This window comes from Vulpes lagopus, chromosome 2, assembly GCF_018345385.1.
Source record: "Vulpes lagopus strain Blue_001 chromosome 2, ASM1834538v1, whole genome shotgun sequence".
Classification (NCBI taxonomy): Eukaryota; Metazoa; Chordata; class Mammalia; order Carnivora; family Canidae; genus Vulpes; species Vulpes lagopus.
This window is the reverse complement of record NC_054825.1, coordinates 87,816,608-87,842,729: the sequence shown is the minus strand read 5'-3', so window position 1 is coordinate 87,842,729 and position 26,122 is coordinate 87,816,608. Positions and strand designations below refer to the sequence as shown.

Below are 26,122 nucleotides of genomic sequence, written 5' to 3'. Positions count from 1 at the left end.
GCATGGAGCCTGCTTCTCCCTCTGCCTCTCTCTTTCTGTCTCAAATAAATAAATAAATAAATAAATAAATAAATAAATAAAATGAGTTTATAAATAAATACATAAATAAGTAATAAACAGAATTTGGAGACAGTAAGATATGAAATTGATATATGGATATCAGTAATTTTCATATCTACAAAAGCAAGTTACAAGGTATAGTAGGAAAAAATCTCAAGTTATGCTAGCAGACGAAGTAGAGATAAATTAGTAAGTACAAGATCTATGTGAAAAGATTTAAGATAAATTAGTACAAGATCTATGTGAAAAAATTTAAAATACTGTAGAACACAAGATTTTAACTAATGAAAAGACTTATGCTCTTAGATTAGAGGACTCAGTTTCATAAGAAGTCAAGTGGTTTGTTTTTGTTTGGTTTAGAGTTAATTTCAGGGATGGGGGGAGGAGGAGGAGAGAACCAGAGAGGCGGAATCTAAGGGTCATAGCTGGGAAAGCTGTAACATAGAGGAGCAATGAGGAAGGAGAACTGGCCTCACCAGGTATTAAAAAGAGTCAGTGTGGAACCTGAATGCAGACCAGTGGGACAGAATGTTAAACAGAATATAAAGTTCAAAAGTAGACATAAATCTTTATGGGATTCAGTATATGACCAGGTTGGCATTTGAAATTAGGTGGGTGTCCAGTAACTATTAAAGGGGCTCCGAGCCAGCATTTTATGGCCTCCGTGTTAAGACCAAGACCCCTTAAATGCAATTTATGTTCTTAAAAGTTACTCTAACAGTTTGGGTTATTTTAGACACAGAAGTCAAATTTGAGGAAAAATTCTAGGGAAACACTTTACTTTGTTTATTTTTTTTAAGATTTTATTTATTTATTCGTGAGAGAGAGGCAGAGAGACAGAGACAGGGAGAAGCAGGCTCCTTGCAGGGAGCCCCATGCAAGACTCGATCCCAGAACCCCAGGATCACGACCTAAGCCAAAGGCAGATGCTCAACTGCTGAGCCACCCAGGTGTCTCGAAACACTTTACTTTGTATTTCCTTAGTAAACAGTGGGGGGTTGGGAAATGATGAGGAGAACAGTGGACTACATAGAATTTAAGTGCTTAGGGGACGATTGGGTGGCTCAGTGGTTGATTGTCTATCTTTGACTCAGGTCATGATCCTGGGGTCCTGGGATCGAGTTCCACATCAGGCTCCCAGGGAGCCTGCTTCTCATTCTGCCTATGTCTCTACCTCCCTCTGTGTGTCTCTCATGAATAAATAAAATCTTAACAACAACAAGTGCTTAGGCTACAAATGCTCTGACAGCAAAAGAAGTAATATAGAATGAAAAGCATCTAATTTGTATTCAACGATATGAAGCATCTATTATGTGGCTAGGATAGAAGCACTCTCCTAAAATGAGAATTGCTAATAAGGTAAAGTCTAAAAACTTAAATTAGAACAAAGAACCTACGGGACATCTGTTCTAGATGTTTATTCTAGAGAATTATTCTAGAATAGTTATCCTAATGCAAAACATTTACCAAATAGGACTCCTGCTTATGGGATAAGGAATTATGTTTTGCCAATAATACCCACATGTATCTTTTCAAAGTGTAGCAAGAAAATTAATTAAAATATTTCCAACGATACATATTATATATAAATCTGCTGCATGAAAAATGCTGTCTGCAAAGGGATTTAGAAATCTTACAAAATACTTTTTTTTTTTTCAACTGTGAAATCAGAGGGTAAGTCATTGCTTTAGTACTATCCAGTCTTCGGACTTTGTTCTTTCAGTTTTCAATGCATACCAGGTACTACCAAACAGGTTTTTCAGGTATTTAAAGGAAGTTCAGTTATAGATGCCAAAACATTTCCTGTGAGTTGATAGGGGATTTCGTCAACTGCCATTGTTGGAGGTTATATTTGATGATATGTTCACTGAATCAGGGAAACATTCATAGAGGCCCCATTGTCTCAGGAGAGAGGATGTCAGTCATGAGTTACTCAATCTCTTATGTAAAATTAACCCCCAAACACATAAGTTAGACTGGGATTATGGCAATAGAAGGTTGGCTTTAATGGTATTGATAGAACCCCAAATTGTCTTTCCTGTTATTCTTTGAGCTGGCATTTCAGGTTCTGTTTTAGTCCTCAGTGATGGGGGATATTTAAATCAAAGGAGGACTTTGAAGAAGACAGACAGTAGCCTTGCTCTGTAACTGCACATGTCACAGGCTTATATAACACGATGCTTGAGAACACCGATTTGGGGCACCTTTTCCACCTGTTGAAGCTGAGTGGCTTTGGGTAAATTGCTTCTCTTCTGTGAGCTTCAGTTTCCACACCATAATGAGTTATAAGCCCCATGTTCTAGTTTGCTCAGGACAGCCCTGGTTTACAGCTGCTATCCTGTGTAATTATTCATAGCACCCCCCTTCACTTTCAAAGGAGTTCTGGTTTTGATAATAAATTATATGGCTAACTTACCTACCTCGGAGAGGGATGTGGTGAGGTTGAAATTAATTACTGTTTATGAAATTCTTTGCATGGTGCCTGGCACACAGAATATGCTCAAGTAATGGTTAGTAAAGTATTATTAAACTGCTTGGTTTTTCACACTAGCTGTAAAGAAAATAACTCTATGAACAGTGAAATTTGGCCACTCCCTCTGTCCTGTCTCTTATTCCACCCACATAGAATTTCTGGTCTAAAGCAATGAATTTGAGAGTTTTTAGCAACTACTACAAAACTTCTGGTCATTGTGTCTTTGTAGGTTATTTTTAAGTAGAACTACTAGCAGCCCTACTACTACTAACTTTGCAATAATGGTAGAACAGTTTAGAACATTTTCCAAACTTTTTCACAAGTTATATCTCCTTTTCCGCAGGAACTACTATGAAAGAAATGTTTTCATATTCATTATTATCATTTTAATGATCTGGAATCCAAGACTTAGAATTAATGAGATTACTTTCCCAAGAGCACATGGCTAGAGTGCGTCAGGGTGGACATGAATGTGAGACCTCTCACTTTATACTCTACTTTCTTTTTTTCTTGTGCCATGTTGGTGGAACAAAGAGGCAAGATTACTAAATTAACCAAATTCCTTCGCATTATGCCTGCTGTTGTCATTTTTCATTCCACCATTGACTTGTCTGGTATTCCTTCATTCATGACTTTTTTTTTTTTTTCAAAAAACCATTTAGGTGCTACTTGGTCTCAGTATACAGACATAGTGCCTGACCTAGGGTGGTTTATGGTCTAGAAAACACTTATGATGCCTCAAGATGTAGTCATTTGTACTGGATCTCTCTGTGTGAATAACTTCAGGGCATGGTGGGAACACAGAGAGGATCTATGCTAATTCCAGTGCTCTGCAGTTTGGGACATCTTGTTACTTTGTATCTTGCAAGCAAGAATGAGAAGATTGAGAATTGTCATTTTTCCAGGCCTTTATGCATTCAAACCAGTGAGTGTCTCTAGTAGCTTGCCCCATGTTGTAAACATCCCATTACACTGGAATAGGGCTCTATTCATATCTGCCATCCCCTCTAAATGGGAGCATAACATCCATGTCTTGTTGATATTTATGTATCTCTGTTATGTCCCAGTATGGAATCAAGCACCAGCATGCAGAAAAGTTTAGGAGCCAGAGACTAGGCTTAATGCTATGTGTAAATCTATTTAGTACTTATTGCAACCATGAGAGGTAGCTTGGACTGTTCACATATCACAGATGAAGAAACTGTATTTTAGAGAAATTATATCATTTGCTTAAAGTCACATAGTTTTAAAATACTGAAACTGAAATCTCTATTTTAAATCAGTGTTACTGGGACTCCTGGATGGCTCTGCGGTTGAGCATCTGCCTTCAGCTCAGGGTGTGATCCTGGAGTCCTGGGATCCCATATCAGGCTCCCCGCATAGAGCCTCCTCCCTCTGCCTATGTCTCTGCCTCTCTCTGTCTCTCATGAATTAATAATAAAATCTTAAAAAAATAAATAAAGCAGTGTTATTAAGATATAATTTACATAAAATAAATACACATTTAAATTATACAATTATACAATGAGTATATGGAGGAATTGGACCTAAATACAGCCTTCTTCTCCTCACCTCTCTCTTATGGGAGTTCATAATTGTTGAGACAACAGAAAGAACATCTTTTACAACCCAACTGTCCATCAGTAAAAGAGTGAATAAATAAATATGGTATTGGAATGGAATGTATACCCATAAAATGAATGAGCTGTAGGCTCACACAAAAACATGGATGTCTCTTAGAAACAGAAGAACACAACACAGAGAATGAAACCATTTTTTATAAAAGTCAAAGCAAATATAAACATGTAATTTACACATTTGTACACATATTTAAAAAAGTAAAGGAATGATTAATGCATAATTCAGGAGAGTAGTTACTTTGGGGGAAGCATGGAGGTAGATGCAGTTATTGGTAATACTTTATGTAAGTCATGAGTTGGGTAGTAAGTTCTGAACTATTCATTATGTTATATACTTTGTATGTCATTTATTAAAATTAAAAGATTATTAAAAATAAATACTACATCACTTTAAACATTTATGTTCTAATTAAGTATTTTCTGTTATTTTAAGGAAAAGATCACTTAATGCAATAATTTAAATTCACAGTATTTTAATTCAACGTGTAGTATTGATAAAGGGACTAGCTTTGGGATAAATGGGCTAATACACTGATGGGGAGAAAAGGAATTAAATTAAAGTTATTGAATAATGTGGATATTGATACCACTACCTGGCCATCATAGAGTTTCTGGATGAACCATGAACTGTGCTTCTGAAAGATCCATTTCTACCACCCCTGCTTTTTTGGTTGTTGTTGGGTCCAAAGGGGAAAAGAGGAACAGGAGAGAACAGAATTAAGTCAGGATCTTTTGTGTCTAAATATATTGAAGGTAGAAGGAGCATATAGCCAAAAAACACTGTAGAAGTTTTGACACCTTATAAAACCATCTAAAATCTTGAAAACCAAGAGTCAACCCAAGAGAGATTTAATTCTGGAAAGAAAAACACCGAAAACTGAGAAAGTGTCCTGCAAAAAGGAATGGAATATATATAATATGTTGACATCCTCTTAAATAATGCTCTATATAGTTTCATCTGTTCTGTATTTTCACGTAATGATTACTAAATGAATGCTAAATTTAGGTCTGGTTATAATTCCAGTTTCTAATTTTTAAGAGCATAGCAGATTTTTTAAAAAAGCCTTGGCTAGTCTGTGATTCGCAGTTAAGCCCACTTTTTGGTAAGTTGGCCAGCTGCCAAAGAGACCATATTCCAGGCTCCTCTGTCCATCTGGTGGGAGCTTGTTTGATTTCCAGACAGGACTTATGAGTCTCTGAAGTGCAGGCTTACAGCATCCAAAATCTACAAGACCACTGTTGTTGTGGTCGGTGGTCTCCCTTTCTAAATTCAGTATTCTGGCACAAGGAATTATGGCTTCTTGTTTCATTTGTGACTTTCTATTCCTTCCAGGACTAAGGTAGGGGTACGGCGAACATTATTGACCAACAGACAGACTTAAAAACTGCATTTAAGTTCTGAAACCAAGGTATAAACAAATAATTCTCTTCATATCAAGGGATTCCATTAATATGAAGCATGGTTGAAGCTATTTGAGTTACTCTTTTTTGAGCACTTTGAGTTATGCTCAAAACCTACAACTAGTAAATGACAGAGCCAAGATGCTGATTACTTAGTGTTATACTCCAGTGTGTACTGCCCCTCCCATTACACCACACTTTTGGCTTCTATAGATTTTTGAAAGGTTTGTTCTTGAATAAGAGCTAAAAATGGAGATTTAATCTTTAGATAAGACAACCTAGTAACTTATTGCAAATATTGCCAGGTTGTTATTTTACAGCAGAGACTCTGGGGTTAAGTCTGGGTTCTAATCCCAGTTGTCCACATGTGTACTTCCCAAAAGTACTTTACTCCATTTAACTTTACTCCATTTCCTTATATATAAAATGAGGCAAATGCTATAAAGATTAAAATGAGATAACCAATTTCTATAAAGTCTGCATCCCAGAGTGAGACACATAGCAATCAGTTATTTAGCTAACATTCTGCCAAGGTTCTATGTGATTCTGATTTAAAGCTTCTGGAACTTATGTTCTCATGGGAGAAATAAGATAAATAACTAAAATACATATATGCTTGTGATATGTACTAAAGAGAAAAAGCAGAGAGGGGAGGAGTTGAAGTTTTAGGGATGCTGAAAAGCTAAGACCTCAACAAGAAGGGGACTCTTGAATAGACACCCAAAGAAAAATAAGATGTAGATGTCTCAGGAAAGAGCATGTCAGACAATGGGAGCAGCAATTGCAAAGGCCCTGAGGCAGGAGTGTGCATGATACATACAAGAAAGTGCATGGAAAGGGTGGTATAGCTGGAATAGAATAAGGGGTGGAATGAATAGTAATTTAGTTCAGAAGATAGCAGTGGGCTGTTGGCAGACCACATAGGGTCTTGTAGGTCATAGTAAGGATATTGATGGGGTTGAGCAGAGGAGCAACTTGATCTGACATAAATTTTAAAAAGAACCCTCTGGCCTCCGTGTTGAGAAACAGACTGTTGGAACAGGAGGGTAGACAGAAGCTGGGGACCAGTTAAGAGGCAAATGTAATCATTCAGAGCATTACAGTATCTATCTTAATGGAGTAATTATGATGTGTTCTGCCATTGAGATGCAGGAGGTTTTTCCTGTGCCCCTTGCTGTATTTTCAAATGCTAGGAGGGATAGGAGTCAGATTATTCTAGAAGTCATTACTGTCCTGGTTTTAATTTTTCTTAGTAAGTTGTAGCACTGCATAGTAGTCACATTTGCATATAGTTTATTCTGTGGCATGCTTGGGAAATGTTCTTGCAAACGAAGGGAACACTTAATAAAATAGATTACTTTTGAAAGTTGTCATGCTGGAGCTATTCCTGGTGATTATTCCATGGCAACAAGGCTAAACTGAAGTATTATTTCATTGTGATAGTTGTCAATCCTGACACTATCAGCCAACTAAAAGCAAAGTAGGTTACTAGGGCTGATGAGTGCCATTGAGATGCACACAAACTGTGAACAGTGCTTCACCAGCTCCCTTGGCAGAAGTCACATAGTAAAGGGAACCTGCTCTGCAGGGTGTCACCATGCTATTTATTCTCTGTCAAGCTATAGCTTTCCTTTCTTGCTGGTATACCTGTTTGGTTAGGATTTGCTTCATGTGGCCTTCAAGGTTTGTGTCCTATTTCAAGATTACCTGAAAAATTATTTCTATCTGTACATCAAAAAATTGGAGTAACCTTCTAATTTACTAAATTGAATTTCAATCAGCAACATCAGAAACTCACGAAATACTCATATGAAATTGGTTTTTTTTTTTTTTAATTTATTTATGATAGTCATACAGAGAGAGAGAGAGAGAGAGGGGCAGAGACACAGGCAGAGGGAGAAGCAGGCTCCATGCACCGGGAGCCCGACGTGGAATTCGATCCCGGGTCTCCAGGATCGCGCCCTGGGCCAAAGGCAGGCGCCAAACCGCTGTGCCACCCAGGGATCCCTGAAATTGGTTTTAATTTACTTGTGTGTGTGTGTGTGTGTGAGAGAGAGAGAGAGTATAAGTGTGTATGGGTCCGCATCTTAAGGATAGAGAATATATAAGTCAAATTTAATAAGAGTGTTACAAGTGCAAAAAGGCTGGAAATTATTTATATTACTATGGCTTAGCTGCCATGTTGACCACAAAATTCCCTTGATTGTCTTTCAAGGATCTGTAGGAATCATAACCATTTTCCCAGAAGTGGATCAAACATGAATGGATATGGTATAATTTAGTATCACAATCAGATGTCTATAACATGCTTGTCATAAGTTGAATATATTTATTTGTCAGTTTAATTACAAATATTATTTCACATTTTCCTTAGGTAGAGAAGAAACAATATCAGATTACATGCTTTATATATCAAGAATATAAAGTCAAAAACAGAGATGTTTAATAATGTTTTATTTTATACTATTTCCACAACACCTTTATTATTGGTAGTGTCTTTGCAATAAAAGAGAAACTTGGGTGCTTGTCAATTCATGATTTTCTTTTCCAAAAGTCCCGTTATTATGGCCACCACCTTCATTCCCAGTCAGACATTTTCATAGATATTATCTCATTAGGTCTTAAGAGTAGCTTTTTGGGGGATTCAGGAAGTAAATGTATAATCCCATTTTACAGCAAAGGAAAATTAGGTTCAGGAAATGTCTGAAGATCACTTGTCTGGCAGGTATAAAGTGAATTGACTCCAGTCTTTGGATTCTTGGTCTAGACCCTATGCCCAACACCAAACTATTTTTCTTGGTTCTTCACTAGTCTTTTTCAAATCTGTGGAGGGCTGGTAGTTGTAGAATAGATATAGATATTTTGCAGTAAGCTGAACCCAATAGCAATGAAGAGTGATGACAGTGTTCTTCTAAGTGGTTGAAATTTCTAACAAATGCATTTCTGTAAGAATCTTACCAGTGTCCTCTTAGAAACTTGCATTAAATCCAGAAAGGTATCAATGCCTGCTTTTGAAAGATAGATGAATTCTCGCAAACATAATATTGAATGAAAGAAGTAAGTTATAAAAGAGAACATACATCACAATTCTCTTTGGGACAAATATTGGCAAATAAAGCCATAGGTTACAAGTCAGGAGAGTAGTTACCCTTGCTTGGGGCTCTGTGTTTTTAGGAGGGGAATGTTAAACTGATTTGGGTGCTGGTTACACAGATGTTCCCTTGGAAAGGTTCATTGACTCTTTATTCTTAAATAAAGTCCATCATAAAATGCTTGCCAAAACAACTTTCTTGCTTATGCTTTTTAAGATGTTTTGGGAAGAAAGGTATTGAAGAAGAGCTCTCCAGTTAGGATGTTAATCTGTATCAAAACAGACACTGCCAGAAATGTTTTCATGGAATTCTGATAAGCCTCAGAGCAGAGCTTCAGTCAGCTTCTTAGAATTTAACAATTTCACACTGATTTTTCCCGTGTAAATGGTTTCAGAAGAGCACACATAGTTGAGTAACAATAGCTTATCATGTCAGAAATGTTCCTTGAGGTCAGTGCCTTAGAGAAATAAGATTGAGGCTAGAAATTACTTTGAGCAAACAAAATTTTAATAAAAATGTAAACCGCTGGCCACAGCCATGATATTTTTCTAGGCTTCTGGTGGTAAACTAAATCCATAAGCTTTCTGACCATAGTAAATATAGAAAAAACAGGAAGAATGGAAAAGATATTGTGGGTCAGCAAAACCCTTTTCAGTCCTCGTGGTTTAGAGATTAAGGCCACTGTGCGAATCATATGTATAACAGGTCATGGTCTAGATGATGAAGAGCAGTTTTCTTGCAAATCACTGCTTCTTTCCTAAATGTGACCTTTTGCGGGGGAGTAGGGGGCTTGCTTTAAATCCGTTTTTTTTTTTTCTAAATAAGAAATGTACTTTTAAATGTTTCTGCCAGGGGATCCCTGGGTGGCGCAGCGGTTTAGCGCCTGCCTTTGGCCCAGGGCGCAATCCTGGAGACCTGGGATTGAATCCCACGTCAGGCTCCCTGCAAGGAGCCTGCTTCTCCCTCTGCCTGTGTCTCTGCCTCTCTCTCTCTCTCTCTCTCTCTCTCTCTCTCTCTCTGTGACTATCATGAATAAATAAATAAAATTTAAAAAAAAAAAATAAATGTTTCTGCCAGCTATTTACACACTGTCTTCTTACTTTTTTCCCTGCAGTGTTCTGTTTCTTCATCAGAAGAAGAAAGACTTATTTCCATCAGGAGACCTAAAACGCCAACCTCAAGTGACTTCTCTGACCTTAATACTCAAACGAACTGGACCAAGTCACTTCCTTTGCCAACACCAGAAGAGAAGATGCGACAGCAAGCCCAGACAGTCCAGGCTGATGTGGTTGCCATTAACATAACTGGTATGCTTTGCTATGCAGCTCGGTTTCTAAGTGTACTTGGGAGAATGACTTGGGCTTTTGTTTGTTATATGCTCTTAGCATTTCATTTATACATCAAAGATAAAAATAGCTGTAGTCCAGCTTCCTGCTCTTTGAAAGGAATACTAAAACTTACATATGTGCATGCGCATGAAATATCTCTTGCTTGTGTTACCAAAGGTTGATATCATGGAATTCATCAAAAGTGTGTGTGGGGGGGAGTTTCATTAAATTACTTTTTTGAAAGCATTTTCTAAACATGGTCCTGGGTAAGAGAAGAATGATGTTTCTTTTCTAAAGGGCTATTTTATGTTGTAGTTATGAAAGTGAGAAAATAACAGTTTTGTGATATTTCCAAATGATCGATTTTCTTACCTTTTTGTATTAAGTAGAAAAAGGGAAACATTGCTTAAAGTAAGAATATCAATGAATTAACAGTAAAAATTATAAAAATATTGTTTTAAAGTTAATAGGATGGTAAAATTATATTTTGATCCCCATTATTTGAATTCTACAATCTTCAAATAAAAATCACTTCCTTCTGAATATAAAATTTTTAGAATATGTTATATTTAAGTTGGAGTATGAATATTGCCAAACATGAAATTCAAGTTCTTTTAGAATTTTTTGCTTAGATTTTAATCATCTGTGATATTTAAGGGGACAAATAGCAAGGTACGTAAAGCTCAAAGGCAATACTTCACAAACTTAGAGGAGTTGTTAAAGATTAAAAGTCAAAATTGTCCTGCTTTATCAGTTCCATAGCCCACAAAGAAGATAGGTCAGTGGTTTGGGGTGGGGAGGGGCATACCAAGTAAAAAAATAGATGGGTTAAGAGTTAACATTGGACAGACTGTTCAAGTGAAGTAGATTACTCATAATTATCATTGATAATCAGTCCATACAAAGCATGGCCTCTTGGGCCAGAACCTAAAAAACTAGGTGACCAATAAGAATGAATTTTCATAAGAAATTAGGATGAAAAACCACAGCACCCTTGCTGTACTTCTGAAGCCACTGCTACTGCTGTTGACTGCTGTTAGAAAGGTTGTAGATTTTGATAGTTAATGAAGATTTTTTTTTTAAACCTTACAGATGTTTTAAAAATTACATTTAGAATAAAAATTACACTTATTTTGAATTCCAGGGAAATTTAGTAAATAAGTGCATGAATTATTTTAAATTCCATGTACATTTTTCCACATTGACTGTACTTATCCCTAAAGGAATAGCATAGTATTTTATTCCATTTTCTTGGCAGATAACATTGCTGATCTTCCCGAATGTGATTCTCATACACCTAGATGATATCTTTTTAAGATTATTTTTATAAATAACCGTGTTTCATAATAAAGTGTGTTTATTGCTCTATGGAATATGTGGACACATATCTTCTATAAGAAAACGCATTACATTTTTTGATTGATTAAATGCAGCAGAAACATAATTACATTATATATGATTAAACGCCTCAGAAGTAATATAATAAGACTGTGCTATGAAATATGGCAGTCCTTAATGGAATTAGGATAAATGCATTATCCTGAAGTTAGAAAATGTAAAACAGAGTACCTATAGCTTTAGAAATAAATAATTATTTGCAATGAAATGTGTTCTAACAACAGTAGACAGTGCCATTTCTTTGAGCTGTAATTTTCTCCTATTAATGACTACTAAATGGATATGAATTACACGGAGTTTAAAAGAGTCCTTCAAATGCCACATAGGGAAGGCAAACAATAATGAAGTGAGCAATATGAGTTATCTTGAAGTGCAATTTACTTTTAATTGAGTGATCAACACTTTCAGAAGTATAATAATTAAATATAATGCCTAATTATATATTTATTGATCTGTGTTCTGGTCCATGTGTTCACATACATACACATATATTTCCTATAGAGATGAATTTTCCTGATATTGTGATATAAAGAAGCATTACATTTAAATTCTTCACTTTTAGCAAACTGGCATGGGTTATATAGCTTCCTGCTCTTTAAATATTATATTTCTGAGGCCCTAGAAAACTTTGAGACTAAAGTGTAGCTTCCTATAGAGAATTGTCATATGTTCACTTATTTGGATGAACACTGACACTCTAGTTTGATTTCTTAGTCGGTTCAGTAGGGAAAATAAATGTCAATAAATATACTATTTCACATCCAGGGCAAAGCTGGCCAGGCATAGAGGTAGAACATTAGCACAATGAGCTGCCAGCCTGAAAATCAATTTAATCCCTTTAGTCATAGTCCTGTAGGGACTCATCCTGTTCTGGGAGTTGAAGAGAAAAAAAAAATGTTTCAAATGAAATGTATATATGCATAGGTTTCATATTCTGCCCTGTGGAATAACAAGTCTTCCACCTGGAAATAGAGTGGGTAAACCTGCTTCAACAGTTTTGACAAACTGGCTTTGTACTAATCTGAGTTAGCTAAAGTTTATTTCTAAGTGGTAACCATGACTAAGGCTGTTTTTCAATGAAGGGAAGTGATTCAATTCCTCTCAACAGGCATTTATTAAATACCTACTTTGTGTCAGGCATCAAGCTGAGTGACACAGGGTTGCTAAGTTCTGTAAATCATGGTACCGCCCTCAAGAAATGTGTAGTCCACCAAGGGGACAGACTTCTTGTGTCATGATGCAAGATGGAGAGTTTGATGATGCCTTTAATGACATTTGTCTTAGATGCCATTCTTATGTTTTCTCAATTTCCTTGGAGTTTGGGTGGTTTATCTTTTGTTTCTGTTTTGTTTTTTAGGAAGCAAAACTAGAGACTAAATGCAACTATTAATGTTTTGTCTGTTCTTAATGCCTTGATACAAGGAAATTGTCTTCCACTGCTGCAGGAAACTAATGAACCATGGAAGTCATGACTTGCCCCTTAGAAGCACCATATATGCTATTGCACAGAGTGATGTATTTATCACAGTGATGGTACCTTCTGGTGTTTCACTGTCTTCTCTCAGTCATTTCTAGTTTTCTCCATTAGGAACAAAGTTGCAAGCATTTTCAAAGTTGAAAGCATTTATTTATGCTTGTTCCTTCATAGGTGAAATGTGCTTTGATTATTCAGGTCTTTTATCTTCTGTTTAGATTTTCCTATTTAAATAGAGAGTTCACTGATTTACAACATATTTACTTTGAACATGTGTCAGTATTGCTAAAAAGAGTGAATGTTTTTATACTTTTTTTTTTACAACATAAGAATGATTGAAGTATATAATTTGTGTACCTATGTATTTTTAAAATCTCTTTTTAAGCAGAATAACCATTTAACAAAGATAGTGCTATAAAACTTTCTTTATTAAACTCACAAATAATTTAAAGCAGACCAATCAATAACTGATACTATATTATTTTATGGTATCCCATTGGTGTGTTAGTCACACAAGCTCACAATCTAGAGATAAAAAAGTCCTGTAGACATAGCATTCTAGGTTTGATTGCAAAATTACCAGAAATGTCTGAAGTAAGAGCAATTGTAAAAGGTGATTATGAAACAGAGAAAGCAGTTCAGCTTTAACAACAGCAGTGCTACTGGGTCTCATTGTGGTAAAAGTACTTTATCATTATAAGGCTTTTTATTGGTCATTATAGTTGTATCTCACACCACAGCAATTACTACAGCCTGTCCAAATTATCATCCACCCTGACTGAAAGAAAAAGCTCTTCATACAAGAATTCTTGATTAAGCTATTTGTATCATCACATAGGATAAGACATTATATTGCTCTCTAGAGATAACCAAATGAACACAATATGCCCATTTCCGTCCTATGTACACTGATATAAAGAGTGATTTCGGTGACCAGAGAGCCTATGTAAAACACTTCTAAAATGACCCAATTTTTAAAATAGCACAGAATCACTGTTCAAGTGTGTTATTAACAGATTTGCACTTGTTACCCCACCTCATTTGCAAATGAGATCAAGGTGTTTCCTTTGGAAGGACACACACTGGAAATGGGAAAAAAAAAAAAAACCAACAGCCTTATGATGATAATGTGCTTTCCTTCCTATTTTTGCCCTTCAGCATTTATTCATCATCATATGACTGGCTAACATCATTATTAATACCTTCTGATCATTTTACAACAAGCTTCTGGAAGAAAGTGCATGGTGTCGGCTTGCTTGAAAATAACATTGCTTTGCTTGTTCTACTACTCTATATTAGGGGAGAATTTCGATCGCCAGGCCAGTCTTCGGCGGTCTCTAATTTACACAGACACTCTGGTAAGACGACCGAAGAAAGTCAAAAGGAGAAAGACTATTACAGGAGTCCCTGACAACATACAGAAGGAGCTAGGTATGGCTCATCAGAACTGTATTTTGTCGCCCCACATTACTGCTCAGCCTTACTACTCTAACCTCATCATCGTGCTTATGAGATCAATACATTCTGATAGCCGTTTGGTGTCCCCAGAGGAACGGCTTGTCTCCTGAGTGAGGCACTCGATACAAGTCTTAACATCTCATGAAGATGATTTGTTGAATTTTGGTGAGAAGGTGACACAAAGAGCCTATATGAAAACTGTTAACTGGGGTGATGGAAATTTTCGGTAATGTCATCATCTCTGTGAACCTTGCACATTGGATATTTCCACAATGACATTTACCCTTCATTTAGATCTTAATTTTTCATAAAACTGAAAACTCATTCTAGGACTTCAGATTGTAAATATGGACTTCATTAGTCATACTGACAGTGTTGGTGGCATTTTGTCATCAAAGAGACAGCAGTGTGGGATGATTAGTAAATTTCAGTACAATAGGAAATAGTCATTTATGTTGGATAGTGCCTTAATGGAACTTCCAGTGAAACAATTTCATAGGTTTTTTGGTCAGTACTTTTCAACCTGTGATAAAAATAGAAAAAAAGACACCCTGTCCTTTTATTTTAATCTAGTAGAGAGGGTTATTTACTTCATAATTCACTTATCCATATTATTTCTGCTTATCTTTATATAAGCTTTGGATAGTCCTTTCTTTCTATATTCACTTCCTCTCTCTGGTTTTTAACGGGCCCATCAGGAATGTCTACAGAGGCAGCAGAGCATACTGGATCAGGGCCAGGCACTCTGACACCAGGCTGCTTGGATTTTTTTTTTTTAATTTTTATTTATTTATGATAGTCACAGAGAGAGAGAGAGAGAGAGAGAGAGGCAGAGACACAGGCAGAGGGAGAAGCAGGCTCCATGCACCGGGAGACCGACGTAGGATTCGATCCCGGGTCTCCAGGATCGCGCCCTGGGCCAAAGGCAGGCGCCAAACCGCTGTGCCACCCAGGGATCCCAGCTGCTTGGATTTGAATCCTAGCTCTGCCACTTACTCTCTGGGTGGCCTCAGGCTGGTTACTTTACCTCTCTGAGTCTGCTTTCCTCATTCAAATAATGTGGTTGGTGATGCTAACAGAACATATCTCATAAGGTTGTTGGGAGGATTTAATGAATTTATACAGGTGAAGCACTTGATGTCAGGTAGTGTTTACCATATGTTAACTTAATAGCTGCTTTTATAATTATTGTAGGGAACTTAATAGTACCTGTTTTGAAATTTGCTTCTTTCTCTTCAGTGAACTAATGGACTTATTTCCTTATAGCTACTTTCACCTGATGTTTTTACTTACATTTACTATTGAGGGTCTAGAAATTCAGAATAATTATTTCTGAACTTGCTCAGCCATCTTTCAGTCAAAATGAATTTTTCCTAGCTATGGTGATCTGTTACAGCACATTGAGGTAGCATTGCAACATCCAGGTGCTAAAGACATTGTACCTCTGTGTTTTTTCCCAGTACCCCTGCTTAAAAGCCACATATCGGTAATGGAAGGCTAACTCTTCTTTACGCATATTCTCTTTTCCTGCCATCCTGTTCTGCAGTACGTATGCTCCACCTTCCAGACTGAAGCCACAATGGGACAAGAATAGGGACTCTTAGCTTTTGCTCTAGATCGTTCCAGTGACCCAGATGACATATGGGTGCCCATCTTATTTCATAACAGGGTTTTATCACAAAGGCAAGCCTGCATCCACAGGATTTATGAAATTTGTCTGGTTCATGCCCTTGCATCTGCTTCCAGATCTGGGCCAGTTCTCTTGGATCTCATTTTGTCAGACTCTTTATTTTTTTTCCCCTCCTTTAGGTGATAGCTAACTAATGTGAGAAACTAGTACCTACTCTTATGTTCAGTAGGTGCTTAATGGGCTAATTTCTTACAGCACTCAGGTAATGTTTATATTTTAACTGATCTTTAGGGAACGTTCTTTAAAGGAGTGAGTGACTTTATAAAGACAGACCCTCTGTAAGATAAAAAAGGTTGATGTTTCAAGGTAGTCTGTATTTTAGTGGCTGTACAATCAAATAGGCAGGTTGTGGATAGCTTTGTGCAAAGAGTAAGGATAGTTTGGCCCAGGTAAAGATATGTGTACACACAAATATTCAATATGAATTCTCTCTCTCTCTTTCTCTCTGTCTCCCCTCTACTATACATGTGTACATAATGTAATATAATTTCTAGAACCTCAGAGATACGCACTTTTATCATTTTTATTACTAAACCAATCAGTATGAAGCCAATAACTCAGGTGCCTCTTTGACCTTACTAGAAGGTCTAAGCAGCTAGGTAAATCATGTCTTCTATAATTTTATTTTTAAAATCAATGATCGAGTCCCTGGGGCCCATGTTCATTTCTCTTTTACATTTAACACAGAAACCCCAGTAATGCTGGAAGAAAGCAAATAGCTTCCCTATATCTTTGCATTGTGGTTGTTGCCAAACATGAGATAGTTGATGTCATTTCATAGTCAATGACATGACCTGGATCCTCGCTGGTGGTCAACTAAGATAAGTTAGAGCTAGTTTTAAAAAAAAGACAAATAACAACTGTAGTTTTAAGGATTGATAGAGTAAGGGAAAATAACATTTAAATATAGTATCATTTAGCAGAATATTTGGATCATATATTTTTCTTCATTCACTTTATGACTTGTAGTTGATCTTGTCCTTCCTCCCCAATGTTTTGTACTTATAAGTGCCTGGTATTTCAAAGCTACCTAACTAATGATTCTCAAAAATAAACACTTGGTATTTTCCTTAAAAATTAGTCTATTCTAGTTGTGAAGCATGGGAAAGTATAGCTGAATCAAACAAATCAGATGAAAAGAGAAATGATTATCTGAAAAAAAAAAAACAGTCACTGGGAAAGATACTTGCTATTCACTAGACAACTGCCCAAGTTGCTGGGGATTTGGATTTTTAAAAATCTAACCAGAGATTCTTCCAGAGTTAGAGAGTTGATTGTGCTTAATTTAAATCTATACAACTTTTCACTTCAAAATCCATAAATAGGGGACTCTAGAGGTAAGCCACTTTAGAATACTTTGAAGTCAAGGTTTTATATTTACCGTTTCAAGTATTTTATAGGTAATAATTTGTTGCCTTCCATTTAAATGAATCAGACAAAATTTCTTTTTTTTTTTTTAAGATTTTGTTTGTTTGTTTATTTATTTATTTGTTTATTTATTCATGGGAGACAAAGAGACAGAGACAGAGGCATAGGGGAAGCAGGCTCCTGGGGAGCCCAATGTGGGCCTTGATCCCAGTACCCCAGGATCATGCCCTGAACCAAAGGCAGACACTCAACTGCTGAGCCACCCAGCCATCCCAAATCAGACAGAATTTCTAATTTTTTTCTTTACTCTTATGATCTTAAACATACATAGAAATGTATTTGAACAACCCATCACAAGTTTTCATCCTCTAGAATCAGATAGTATCATTTTGTTGTTATATAATTATATTTGGTTACTGAATAGTTCCTGGAACACTGTGCATTCCTCAAGCAAAAAAAGCTTTGTTTAAGGGAATCATCTTCTGAATAACTATTGATAGGTTGTACTAAGAGCACTAAGAACATAAGACCAGACATGACTTTTTAAAAATCATTGTGTTAAACCTTAAATTAACTAAACTGTAGATCTCTATTATCTTTGATTACATATATTTTTAATTGGACATCCCTTGTAGTATTGTGTAATAAGTAAAAAAGTATATAATTCTTTCTTTATATTATTTTGCAAAATCAGATAAATCCCATCAAGATTTTTTTTTTAAGATTTTATTTATTTATTCACGAGAGACACAGAGAGAGAGAAAAACAGAGACACAGGCAGAGGGAGAAGCAGGCTCCATGCAGGGAGCCTGACGTGGGACTCCATCCTAGGTCTCCAGGATCATGGCCTGGACTGAAGGCAGTGCCAAACCGCTGAGCCACCAGGGCTGCCCCCATCAAGATTTTTAGCAACACTGTAGGTGGCTCAGCAGTTGAGCGTCCGCCTCTGGCTCAAGACGTGATCCCAGAGTCCTGGGATTGAGTACCACATCAGGCTTCCTGCATGGAGCCTGCTTCTTCCTCTGCGTATATCTGTGTGTCTGTGTGTGTGTGTGTGTGTGTGTGTGTGTGTGTGTGATGAATAAATAAATAAATCTTTAAAAAAAAGATTTTTAGCAACACCTAAGAGGTCTATATTTGTTCGCAGATCTCTTTTTATAGTCTGTTTCTGTTACTTAATTCTAGTCAAGATAGTATTCATCTGTGTCCTATAATATGTGACACTTTTGTACTATGAAAATATTAGGGACGCCTGGATGGCTCAGTTGGTTAAGCATCTGCCCTTAGCTCAGGTCATGATCCCAGAGTCCCGGGATCGAGCCTGGAGTAAGGCTCCCCAAGCAGGGAGTCTGCTTCTCCCTGCTTCTTCCTCTGCCTCTCTTCCACCTCGTGCCCCTCCCCCACCATCTCTCATTCTCTCTCAAATCAATAAATAAAATCTTAAGAAAAGAAAAATATTAGAGGATATATTTTTGAAATAGAACTTCAGTGGTCCCTATGATGGATGATATGTGAATTGCATTTTACATGTATTTTTAAGGGTCTTTAGAAAAACGTGATTTTAATAAGAAAGTTGTATTGGGCTATAAATGGTGAAGAAATGGCTATATTTCCATTTTTAGAATTCTAGGATGGTTTCACATTCAAAATTGTTACCTAAAAGAATCAATACATCATTTATGGTAGTTAAAAATCTACCACTGATCTCATGCAAAAGTTGCATGAGATGTTATGCAGTTTTGAAAGAAAAAGCTATTAAAATCCATTGTTGAATGGAATTAGGTATCTTGAATATTTGGAGCCAAACTGGTGCAAACTGATACAGCCATACAAGCCAATTTCCCTCCTAAAATACCAAGTGGCAAAAACTTCATCTTTTGTTTTCTTTCCTCAAAGTGGATTTTTCTCCTGCTCCTGCCTATTGGCCACTTCCTCTCTTCCTGAAGGGAAAACCTTGTGATGTGTGTGTGTGTGTGTGTCTCTGTGTCTGTGTGTATCTGTGTGTGTGTGTCTGTCTTCAGTGAGTGTGCCTGGCAGAGGGTAGAGGAAGGAAAGAGATCCTCTTTGCTAAAAATACAAGTATAAAAATATTCTCCATCATCGAAAATGAAGGAATGGGCTTTATACTTTATTCTTGTAGGATGACATCTCCTTTGTGGTTCATACAAGACCATCACTGCTGTATTTGCAATATCCTTTGCTATTCAGATGAACGAAAGGCTTTATATCCAGTCAGGGACACGAGGTTAATTGATGTGGGGTAGGGAGGGAGTTCTCAGGAATCCCATCACCACCAGTTTGCTTGCCCAGGTGAACACTGATGCCGGCAGGCACTCAGCTTGCATTGCTCACCAAAGCGCATGCTTGAGATTCTTTTTTTTTTTTTTTTTTAAGTTTTTGAGACAACATAGAGAAAAACTGGTTTTGCTGTTGTTTTTCAAAATTTAGTGTGTCTTAATGTTTACTATGCATGAATTGATTTTTTTCTCTCTCTGTACACTTTCATAAAGTTGTTGGTTTCATGATTTTTTCTTCTTTTTGAGATTCTGTTCCTTTCTAGATAGCTTGAAATCTAACTGTTATCTACACTTAAGGTTTTTTTTCTCATTTTCCTCTCCATTTGGCCCTTTTTATGCTTTTTCTCTTCTTTCTTTAAACGTACCTACTCTCAGTATGGTTGTAAGCTCCAAGAAATGAATAACCCTAATTTGAGGAAATGCTTACTGGATCGGTTCCTGCTGCTTTTTCCCCACCAGAACACAACAGATTGTTCTTGGATTTTGAATGTCACTGACAGATGACAATGGTTTGAGATGGATAATGAAATGTTTGAAACACAGATGGGCCTGTAAATCATTTTTTTCTTACGATTTCCTTCTGACATGAAAAAAATTAATGCACTTAACACTGTTTTATACCAATATCCCTTGTAAATGGTATCTCTGTAGCCCTACTGTTGAGCCCTACGTTGGGAAAGACAGTCTCAGCTTGACAGATGCTCTGGTAGTCACCAGGTGGGTGACAGGCCACCTTGAAATCTTTACCAAAAGGAGATTATTTGAAAAGAAAATCTTCCACAGAGCACTCAGCCTTGATCTCAAAGAGAGTAACTGAGAATTCCATATGTAGCACTTCATCTATGGGAGGATTTGAAGTACAAATCAGTAGAAGGACATGAAATTCATAATAAGGGTTTTTACCTTAGGAGCTATCGGTATGACTATTTAAACTCTCACCCAGATACCTATAGGAGAAAAGAAACTAGATCAAATAGAAAAAAAAAAAAATTTAAGTACAGCAGAATTAGAAGGGGGTGAGGGTACAGGTGATGAACTAAGATATTTTGAGATAACGTCTCTTTCTGCTTTATCTCCAGCATCAGTCACTGGCCAAGATGATGGTGGTGGTCACTCGTTGTACACCCCAGACCACTGCTCCACACTGGGAAGGCTTGATAGCTATTGCTCTGCTGGGCAGCGCTCAGAAACCAGGGACTCCAGCTGTCAGACTGAGGAAGTGAAAGTTGTACCCCCTTCAATGAGAAGAATCAGGGCACAGAAGGGGCAAGGCATTGCTGCCCAGATGAGCCACTTCTCAGGCTCCTCCGGGAACATGTCTGTGTTGAGTGATTCTGCAGGTATTGTGTTCCCTTCTCGCCTCAACAATGATGCTGGCTTCCACAGTCTCCCACGTTCTGGAGCGAGGGTGAGTGTTCAGTCCCTCGAGTCACGATTGGGTGCCCTGAGCCCTGCAGAAGACCTGGATGGCACTTATCCCTACCAGAGTGGTCACCCACAATTAGATGAAAATTCAGGACATTTGGGAGGTGCCTCAAGGACTGGAATGCTTTTGAGACCCAAGTCTCAGGAGGTGAGGCATTTTGAGAATGTGATCAGCCCAGCGTGTGTGGTCTCTCCTCATGCCACCTACTCCACCAGCATCATCCCAAATGCCACACTCTCTTCCTCTTCAGAGATTATTATTATTCACACTGCTCAGAGTTCAGGACAGCTGGACAGTAAAATCACCAGCTCCTGTTCATACTCAAAGATAAAATCTAGAGACCACCTCCTCTCCAGGCATACTAGTAAAGATGATCATCAGTCTCCCAGTGGCAACTGGACAGAGGGTCACCCCAGCATTCTTTCACAGGCCTTAGATCCCCACACCTCCAGTGCAACCATGCTATTGTCCCTCTGTGATTCAGTGGTTTCTCTAAATACTTCAGCAAATCGGGAGAATGGGTCCCAAGCCATGAGCTATAACTGTAAAAGCAACCTGAGTTCTCCAGCCCACGCCCAGGATGTGGATGGTAAGAGTGAGTCCAGTTATTCAGGAGGCACGGGGCCCAGCAGCTCGGAGCCCTGGGAATATAGTGCCCCCGGTAACGGGCAAGCATGCCCACTGAAGGCTCATTTGACAACGCCTGGTTACTCTACTCCCGGAAGTAATGTGAGCAGCTGCAGCTTGGACCAAACATCCACCAAAGATGATGCCAGATCCCTGTATTCAGAGGAGCATGATGGCTACTACACATCTGTTCACCCCGATCCGGGACAGGGATCTGGAAACCAGTACAATAGTGATGGCTTTGGGAACCCCAGGCACAGTGTGGTCAATGTCTTTGATGGAAGAGCTCAGAAAAACCAAGGGGACCGGTCACATTACCATGACAAGTCCCTTTCTCGAAACATCTCTTTGAAGAAAGCGAAGAAGCCGCCTCTGCCACCCTCTCGGACTGACTCCCTGCGCAGGATTCCCAAGAAGGGTGTCCAGTCCAATGGGCAGGCGCTGAACGAGAGCCTGATCGCCTCGCTGCAGCACTCGCTGCAGCTGAACCTCCCGGGCAAGGGCGGCAGCTCGCCCTCCCAGAGCCCCTGCAGCGACTTTGAAGAGCCCTGGCTGCCTCGCTCCCGCAGCCAGAGCACGGTGAGTGCGGGCAGCAGCATGACCTCGGCCACCACCCCCAACGTCTACTCCCTGTGCGGGGCCACGCCGTCGCAGAGTGACACGAGCAGCGTCAAGTCTGAGTACACAGACCCTTGGGGTTACTACATTGACTACACAGGCATGCAGGAAGACCCCGGGCCCCCTGGCGGGGGCTGCTCAGCCAGCAGTGGGGCGCTGGCTGGAAATGGGCCAGTCCACCACGTCCAGGAGGGATCCAGGACCCAAGTGCCTGGTGGCTCAGTCAAACCAAAGATCACGTCGCCAGAGAAGTCCCACAGAGTCACTTCTCCATCCAGTGGGTATTCCAGCCAGTCGAATACACCCACAGCACTCACCCCTGTGCCTGTGTTTTTAAAATCAGTGTCACCAGCAAACGGGAAGGGGAAGACCAAGCCCAAGGTGCCAGAAAGGAAGTCCTCTCTGATATGTTCAGTATCCATCTCCTCATCGTCCACGTCCCTGTCTTCCAATACTTCCACGGAAGGAAGCGGGACAGTGAAGAAGCTGGACTCGGTGCTGGCCTCCCCCACTGCCGGTGCTCCTCTCCTTTCTCTCCCCTCACCGTGTCCTGCGGACAAGTCTCCTTTTCTTCCTCCTCCCCCACCTTTAGTAGATTCCCCTGACGGCTCTCTGCCTCAGTCTCCCCTCTTCCCCCCTCCACCACCGGAAGTTCTCACTCCCTTCTCTCCCCCTGCCAGCGGGTGCCTCCCTCCTTCCCCCAGGGCACTCAGCCCCCTTCCTCTGGGTGCATCTGCCTCCCTGCCGCTGCCCCCCGCTGCCGTACCCTCCTCAGCTCCCCCGCCTGCCCCACCCCTGGACCCTACGTTGATGAAAGATGCCAGGCCTTCTTTCAAAAAGCCTGGCCAGCCCGAATGCTCCCTGGAGGGCTTCCGGCAGCCTTGCAACAAGGAGGAAGGCGGTAGGCCCCCCATGCCCCTGATAACCACTGAAACGTTGCAGATGGTACAGTTGAGGCCCGTGAAGAAGAACTCAGGAACCGAGCAAGCACTGTTACATGAACAAGTATCTCAGGAAAAACGAACTCCGGTCGTTCCCCAGTATCATTTAAAGCCATCTGCTTTCTTGAAATCCCGAAATAGCATAAATGAAATGGAGAGTGAAAGCCAGCCTGCCTCTGTGACAAGCTCGCCGCCGCCTCCTGCCAAGAGCTCGAGTCAGGGTCACCGGGACGGTGCAGCCGAGCATGGTCCCCCGAGCCGCAGCCCGGGCAGTGCCAGGGAGGCAGAGGCTGGGCCCGGGCCCCGGCCCGCCCCGCTCCAGGAGCCCCCCGGCCCTTCACCCAGCAGGAAGCCACCCCCCATTTCCAAGAAGCCCAAACTGTTTCTCGTGGTGCCACCTCCGCAGAGAGATCTCGCAGCGGAGCCCGCGGAGCCCGTGAACGGAGCATCACCCGGCCCCAGGCGGGGCGAGGCAGCAGAGAGCGGTGGAGCCGGCGCTGGTCCTGATGAGCCGGGCTCTGGCAGCGCCGTCCTCGGGGGAGGAGCCGCAGGATCCCCGGCCCCGGCCCCGTCCCCGTCCCCAGGTGGAGTGAAAGCCGACGTCCCCACGGTGCAGCCCGACGTGCAGCCAGCCCCCAAGCAGGAGGAGCCAGGTGCCGGGACCAGTGCGGACGGCGGAGGCGCGGTGGAGAGCTGCCTGCCTCTCCAGGGCGGAGGGCGTGAGTATTGCCTTTCTCTCTCGTTCCCGGGGACCCTGCAGCAGAGGCAGAAGATGGGGCTGGTGCCTGTTCCCGGGGAAGCCGGCAGCATGTGGGCTGCCCCTGCTGCTTCACACTTGGGTTACCAACTTGGCATTTTATGAAATTAAAAAAAAAAAAAAAAAAAAAACCTAGATCTAGGGATCCTGCTTACTGAATGTCAGATAATAGAGGGGTAGGGTGGTCTGCGGCAGACGGGGTATTAAATAGCGGTGAGTAACCTCCCTTCTGGAGAGCTACAGAGAAATGTTCCAACAAAATTTAAGAGACACTCAGTAGGAGTTCTAGACTTCAGCAGAAAAGGAGCAGCTTTGGGCATCGTTAGCAAAATAAAAAGATCAAACTACGGACCCGACTGCCTGTCCTGTGGTTCTCACATTATCAGGAACGGCAGGGACAGCATTTTGGGAAGCCTGGCTGAAGACCAATTCAAGTCACTAGCGCGTCCTGTCTGCTTGCTTCCCTCTAGCTGGGCTGCCAGAGCCTGACGCAGCCCGCTCTTCCTCGGAGGCCTGTGACTTCCGCAGGGAAGAAGGGAGTGATGAGGTGATGACCCCCAGTAGACCCCGGACCACAGAAGACCTTTTTGCAGCTATTCACAGGTACCCCAAACCCCTTCTCCTTAATTTTGATCATCTTTACGAGTCTGCCTTTCTAAATGCTTTCTCAATTTGCCCTCCTTGGATTTTTTTCTGTCACCCATTAACTCAATTATTTATTTTTTTAGTGTGTTTCTACATTTTTATTTCCTCTGATTCCCTGTTTCTGGTTTACTTTGTCCCACTGATTTTTATGGTGATGTTGGGGGGAGAGGGGGGACGGAGACTCGATGCGGCGCCTTCTGCTCAGCACTACGCTTGCTGGCAAGAAATGCAACATGTCAGTCATATGACAGAGTATTTACAAGAACCGGATTAGAGCAACCGATGATCCAGGCCAGGATGAGCAACACTGTTTTGTGGACGTAAGATGCGCAGACAAGCTCTTGGGGACCTCTTTACCTCAGGGCGTTTTTATTATTATTATTATTATTATTATTATTAATATATTTTTAAAATATCAGGATATATCAGGATTTTTCTAATGCAGTTTTCTCTGGCTACTTAAAGTGTTTCAATACAAGAGTACAATCTTTTCAAAGCAGGAGTGGAAGGAATGAAATTTGTTTTTGAGTAGTCTAGACCATTAGTGCCATCTACTGGCATCAGAAATTGTTGGGTTTTAAAAAAATGTAGGATAAATTTTTCAAAATAACTGCCTGAACATTTTTTACCTGTGGTTACCTCAGAGAGTGAATATGATTTAGCGTGAAAACTATATATATTGCCTTCTTTCTGGTTGTAAACAGCTGCGTAGTCATAACAGTGTCATTGTAAGAATAGATGAGATTGTATATGTACAAGGACTTTCAACCACAATGCTACTATATAAACCCTATGCTTCCTTCTCGACTTCTTTACCACAGTATTTTTAGATAATTCTTATGAATGTCCTTATGTTGCCAACTCCTTCTACTATGCTGACTCGAGATCCCTTTTTTCCTTCCTGAAACAAAGAACCCTATAAAATCATTTGATTATCTATGTGTCAGGACTCTTTTCCCAATTCTTGGAATCTAACTAAAAAGACAGTAGCGTGAGGTGAAAAGCATAGGGCTGTCCTGATTTGAAATCTCCAAAGGAGCATATAAATATCTAATGTGGGGTTGGGGAATGGAGGGAGGAACCAAGATGGGGAATTAGGTGTTTGTCAAGAATTTTGTTCTTCACCTCTTGGCTCTAATATTGGTATAATATCCTAAAAGACCCTAAAGATTGCCTCTTGAACATTGACTGGTTTCTTTGATTTTATTAGAAATAAGAAGGCGGCTGCTTATGAAATTATTTCTCAAAAGAGTAAAAGGAAAAATGCTACATCCTTTGAAACCAACTTTAGTGGCATTTCTAGAAGTTTACACAGATGTTTCTAACTCTAACCATGCTAGACACATAATAAGCACTCAATAAATAGTTTTCAAAATTAAATGAAACCAATTGGAATTCAACTATTAGGAAATTCTTCCAAGACGTCACA

General features: G+C 39.8%; 1 protein-coding gene across 7 annotated transcripts in view; it reads left to right on the top strand.

The window, feature by feature from the left end:
• The window catches only part of NHSL1 (NHS like 1), a 241,304-nt gene that overhangs the window by 203,557 nt on the left and 11,625 nt on the right, over positions 1–26,122 (top strand). For 4 of the 7 annotated variants that reach the window (XM_041737072.1, XM_041737077.1, XM_041737117.1 and 1 more), the window contains exons 4-7: positions 9,781–9,973; positions 14,166–14,297; positions 20,759–24,010; positions 24,519–24,651. In XM_041737072.1, the coding sequence (XP_041593006.1) occupies positions 9,781–9,973; positions 14,166–14,297; positions 20,759–24,010; positions 24,519–24,651 (3,710 nt within the window). Of the gene's footprint in view, positions 1–9,780; positions 9,974–14,165; positions 14,298–20,758; positions 24,011–24,434; positions 24,652–26,122 lie in introns of those variants that run through there. The other 3 variants (XM_041737087.1, XM_041737097.1, XM_041737124.1) reach the window with 2 other exon arrangements.